Source organism: Phyllobates terribilis, unplaced genomic scaffold (genome assembly GCF_046119375.1).
Source record: "Phyllobates terribilis strain yellow unplaced genomic scaffold, ASM4611937v1 Scaffold_4__5_contigs__length_816908805, whole genome shotgun sequence".
Taxonomy (NCBI): Eukaryota; Metazoa; Chordata; class Amphibia; order Anura; family Dendrobatidae; genus Phyllobates; species Phyllobates terribilis.
Genome location: NW_027362764.1, coordinates 405,200,085 through 405,206,084, shown reverse-complemented (window position 1 = coordinate 405,206,084; position 6,000 = coordinate 405,200,085). Strand labels below are relative to the sequence as shown.

Here is a 6,000-nt window from a genome sequence, read left to right as displayed (position 1 = left end):
AACTGGAGGACTTTCTGTTAACCCATGAGTTGCTGAAATAAAAAGCTGTTTATATTGGACTTGCTTGGGTCACTGCCTCACTTACTGCACGTTGTGAACACCGCCGCCTTACAGCTGATAATCCATGTTTTGTTAATTTAGTTTCTGTTTTTCCAGTTATTTGTTGGCGTACTTATTTGCCTTTCTGAATACTATGCTATCATTGCTGATATCATCTTCGCAAAACGCACATAAATGATACAAATATTTTAAAGATTTTTCAGCAATGACAATTGATTATTTCCATTGCAATGTTCTGCAGCTTATTTACCCTCTATTTCTCATATACTTGTGTTTTTTTTTTGTTTTATTCTAATATAATTCAATTATTTGTTTTTCGTTGATACAGATAAATTCTTGCTACATCTACAGCTCCACGATTAAGTTCCGCATCAGATATTCGTTTTTGTTAGTTTTATTATAATTTAATCACCTGTTTTTCATTGATACAGATAGTAACGCTTGCTGCATCGATAGCCTCACGATCAGGTTTTGCATCATACTCTATGCAGATGGATCCCATTGCAATTGATCTGTTATACATTCAACTCTTGGATAACATGGATTTGTCCGTTCGTTCCATCTATTTTGATTCGCCATTGCAATGTTCCACAGTCATTTCACCAGTGTTTTGCACATACTTGTTCTCGTCTGTTTTACAACAACGCATCTATTTGCTTCGTGTTGATACGATTGATAATGCTTGGGATATCTGTGGCTCTATGAGCTTTTGCCAGGATATTAGGTTTTGCACCAGATAAAATGCGGGTGTTTTTCCTTGTAAATTTCCCATATAACCTCTTACTTTCTGTTGCTATAGGCAATGGCATTTGCGATTTTTCAACTCTGTGATTTTTCACCTGTATACTTAATCCCGGTGTTGTGTTCCTATTTGGGCTAATCCCCTGGCAACTAACATCAGTGGTTTTCATACAAAATTGATGTAATGAACAGTTTACATACAGAGTGGGATACAAATATGCATGAACAAGAGTACGAGGTTTAATTCTATTTATTCTTCTCCATAATGCTGTTTTGCATTTCTGGCTTGTTGTGTGATGCTTGCAATGATCATCTTGTCTGTATTTGATCTAATTGTTTTCAATGTGAACGGTGGCTGTGATTTTTCTTGCACACCTTTTGCATGTTTAATCCATTTCTTATTGCATGTCATGTGAATCCATTGTGCTTGTATATATATGACTTCATTCTCCTTTTCTCATCTGCTATGATTAAGGGCGCAACCCTAATGCCAGAAACGAGTAAGAATTTTACATTTTTTCCCTGTTTTTAAATGATCCAATAAAGTTTTTTCATATTTTACCTGTTGGAGTGCCGATTTTCTCCTTTTTGTTTTCGTCCTCTTTAGTTATCTATAGTGCTGTATCATTGTTACATAGTATCACCTCTAGTTATATACTTTGTAGGGTTCGGTACTCACTCTTATGCTTTTGAGATAGACACAGGAGTTAGTTTCTTAAAAATGTCCAGGGCTGGTTTATTCAGGCCCCATAAACCGTCCTTGCAAGGTAAAGAAAAGACAGCCTTGTCTGGCACAAAGTAACAAAACAGGAAAATAACCAGTCCATACAATATTGCGGGTTCGCCCGCTCACAGTCAGTGTCCTGTAGCAAAGACACTCTGGAGGTCTCCACACCACAGCCATGTTATAACAGTAATGGCCGAAAGTGTTGGCACCCTTGAAATTTTTCCAGAAAATGAAGAATTTCTCCCAGAAAATTATTGCAATTACACATGTTTTGTTATATAAGTTTATTTCCTTTGCGTGTACTGGAACAAAACAGAGAAAAAAAGGCAAATTTGACATGGTTTTACACTAAACTCCAAAAATTGGCCAGACAAAATTGTTGGCACCCTCAACTTAATATTTGCTTGCACACCCTTTGGAATAAATAACTTCAATCAATCGCTTCCTGTAACCATCAAGGAGCTTCTTACACCTCTCAACTGGAATTTTGGACCACTCTTCATTTGCAAACTGCTCCAGGTCTCCCATATTTGAAGGGTGCCTCCTCCCAACAGCAATTTTAAGATCTCTTCCCAGAATCATGCTGCCGTAATCATAGTGACCCCTGTAGAACCACGCTGCCGTAATCATAGTGACCCCGTAGAATCACGCTGCTGTAATCATAGCGACCCCCGTAGAATCGCGCTGCTGTAATCATAGCGACCCCCGTAGAATCACGCTGCTGTAATCATAGCGACCCCCGTAGAATCACGCCGCTGTAATCATAGCGACCCCCGTAGAATCACGCCGCTGTAATCATAGCGACCCCCGAAGAATCACGCCGCTGTAATCATAGCGACCCCCGTAGAATCACGCTGCTGTAATCATAGCGACCCCCGTAGAATCACGCCGCTGTAATCATAGCGACCCCTGTAGAATCACGCTGCTGTAATCATAGCGACCCCCGTAGAATCACGCTGCTGTAATCATAGCGACCCCCGTAGAATCACGCCGCTGTAATCATAGCGACCCCCGCAGAATCACGCCGCTGTAATCATAGCGACCCCTGTAGAATCACGCCGCTGTAATCATAGCGACCCCCGTAGAATCACGCCGCTGTAATCATAGCGACCCCTGTAGAATCACGCCGCTGTAATCATAGCGACCCCTGTAGAATCACGCCGCTGTAATCATAGCGACCCCTGTAGAATCACGCCGCTGTAATCATAGCGACCCCTGTAGAATCACGCCGCTGTAATCATAGCGACCCCTGTAGAATCACGCCGCTGTAATCATAGCGACCCCTGTAGAATCACGCCGCTGTAATCATAGCGACCCCTGTAGAATCACGCCGCTGTAATCATAGCGACCCCTGTAGAATCACGCCGCTGTAATCATAGCGACCCCCGTAGAATCACGCCGCTGTAATCATAGCGACCCCTGTAGAATCACGCCGCTGTAATCATAGCGACCCCTGTAGAATCACGCCGCTGTAATCATAGCGACCCCTGTAGAATCACGCCGCTGTAATCATAGCGACCCCTGTAGAATCACGCCGCTGTAATCATAGCGACCCCTGTAGAATCACGCTGCTGTAATCATAGCGACCCCTGTAGAATCACGCTGCTGTAATCATAGTGACCCCTGTAGAATCACGCTGCTGTAATCATAGTGACCCCTGTAGAATCACGCTGCTGTAATCATAGTGACCCCTGTAGAATCACGCTGCTGTAATCATAGTGACCCCTGTAGAATCACGCCGCCAGGTAATTTAACAAGCAATGAACATAGTAAAAACAATGCAATGGTGGAGTTTCCATTCTCCCCGGTTTCCAGCACATTGTATGGGAAAGTGAATGGTGTCCTACAAAACCCCACCTCGTCCCACATAAACCAGCCATGGAGCTCCAGCTCCCGGGAGACACCGTCCAACAGCCATAACTTTTTAGCACTCCGGTGACATGGCAGCATGAGGACTTGGGTTGAGCCGGATAAGTTGTCGTTTGAAAGACACCAGGAAAGAGAAAAAAGAACAATGCTGCAAAGCAGCATGGCGGCCTCTAACGCCTCACTCCAGGGTCAGACCCATCTGGGCCAGTTACTCCCTGCTAGTCGGCATGGAGAGATCAGTATATCGCATGCAGGTGAGGCGTTTTCGTGAAATTGTCCATTCGCAAAATAAAGTTTATTGAAAAAAAAAAAAAAAAAAGCAGACGGAAAAAACACACGGACGATGCCAAGGGGCGTGGCTTGTCAGAACATGCGCGGTGACTAGCAGCATGTGACGTCAGTAGGAGGCAGGAGCACGGTTCTGTCTCGGTGTCGGTGGAGCTGCGGGTCGGGAGAATCACCGGGGACAAAACGTCACGTGATCTGTCCGCCAGTTGCGTTGGTGGAATGGCGGAGGCGCAACCCTCAGGTACCGTTCACTTTCCGGTAATAAGTTCTGTAGAATGTGTCATGTATAGGATTGTGCATGTGGAGCAGATGTCGGCAGAGTGCGCCGGGGAAGACATCTCATGGGGTAGAAGTTCTCCCTGTGGATGATGGGAGTCATAGTCTGTGCGGAGACCCCTGCTCTGTCACCTCTGTGCTCGGCCAGGTGACCGCCACCTCTAGGACCTGGGATGCCACCTCTGCTGAGCGCTGGCGCCCCTGGCTGTGTGATCATGGGGAACCTATGCACAGAGTCCACTGACTGACAGCCAGATCTGCCTGGGATGTGGTGTATATACAGTGACTTATTGCCCGGGATTTGTATATACATACACTAGTGGTCTCTCAGGAATACTATATACCCTGTGTACAGACCCCACAGTCAGCCGGCCTGTCAGCTATATATATATATATATATATCTATCACACACACTAGTGATTGGCTGGTCGGGAATACTATATACCCTGTGTACAGACCCCACAGTCTGCCGGCCTGTCAGCTATATATATATATATATATATATATATATATATATATATATATATCTATCACACACACTAGTGATTGGCTGGTCGGGAATACTATATACCCTATGTACAGGCAGCCGGCCTGTCAGATATATACACTGCTCAAAAACACATCCTAGATCTGAATGAATGAAATATTCTCATTGAATACTTTGTTCTGTACAAAGTTGAATGTGCTGACAACAAAATCACACAAAAATCATCAATGGAAATCAAATTTATTAACCAATGGAGGCCTGGATTTGGAGTCACCCCCAAAATTAAAGTGGAAAAACACACTACAGGCTGATCCAACTTTGATGTAATGTCCTTAAAACAAGTCAAAATGAGGCTCAGTATTGTGTGTGGCCTCCACGTGCCTGTATGACCTCCCTACAACGCCTGGGCATGTTCCTCATAGGCGGATTATAATGAGGGTAATCTGGGCTACCGCCCGGGGCTCCAGGGGACCTGAATCCGATTGAGCACATCTGGGACATCATGTCTCGCTCCATCCACCAACGTCACATTGCACCACAGACTGTCCAGGAGTTGGCAGATGCTTTAGTCCAGGTCTGGGAGGAGATCCCACAGGAGACCATCCGCAACCTCATCAGGAGCATCCCCAGGCGTTGTAGGGAGGTCATACAGGCACGTGGAGGCCACACACAATACTGAGCCTCATTTTGACTTGTTTTAAGGACATTACATCAAAGTTGGATCAGCCTGTAGTGTGTTTTTCCACTTTAATTTTGGGGGTGACTCCAAATCCAGGCCTCCATTGGTTAATAAATTTGATTTCCATTGATGATTTTTGTGTGATTTTGTTGTCAGCACATTCAACTTTGTACAGAACAAAGTATTCAATGAGAATATTTCATTCATTCAGATCTAGGATGTGTTATTTGAGTGTTCCCATTTTTTTGAGCAGTGTATATTACACACACTAGTGATTGGTTGGTCGGGAATACTATATACCATGTGTACAGACCCCACAGTCAGCCGGCCTGTCAGATATATATATTACACACACTAGTGATTGGCTGGTTGGGAATACTATATACCCTGTGTACAGACAGCCGGCCTGTCACCAGATTTGCCTGTGATGTGGGATACATACAGCGATTTGTTGGTTGGGACTCTGATCTTGCAGGATCCTGTACAACCTGTGAGTGTGAAGCTTTCTATGTATCAGATGTTACACAATGGTTGTTTCCTAATAAATCTTGCAATCCCTTGTCCTGCCCCTCTGACACTGTGCGACCTGTGCTGTGTCTGGGCTCAGGGACAGGTCTGCAGGAAGGTTATTACTGTGTCATGTTTCCCTAGGGGAGGGTTGGGCTCAGTCTGCCCTATATCCTTACTTCGTCGCACCCCATAAATGCCGATTTTATGATGCAACTTTATTTTAGATCATATAAATATACGCTGAAAACCTTTTCTCAACGACTCCACTAGCCAAACCTCTGTGCTAATGACGGGTGCCCTGTAGCCTGCTCCTGGCTTTACATGTGAAGGGAAGCGGTCAGTATGGCTAGTTTGCTCTGATC

General features: G+C 44.5%; 1 protein-coding gene across 1 annotated transcript in view; it reads left to right on the top strand.

The window, feature by feature from the left end:
- The first annotated feature begins 3,739 nt into the window (after window positions 1-3,739).
- NFX1 (nuclear transcription factor, X-box binding 1) overlaps window positions 3,740-6,000 on the top strand; it is a 96,236-nt gene continuing 93,975 nt past the window's right edge. Inside the window, exon 1 of the mRNA XM_073678597.1 lies at window positions 3,740-3,926. Within this exon, the coding sequence (XP_073534698.1) occupies window positions 3,905-3,926 (22 nt within the window). The 5' untranslated portion in view covers window positions 3,740-3,904. The remainder of the gene's footprint in view (window positions 3,927-6,000) is intronic.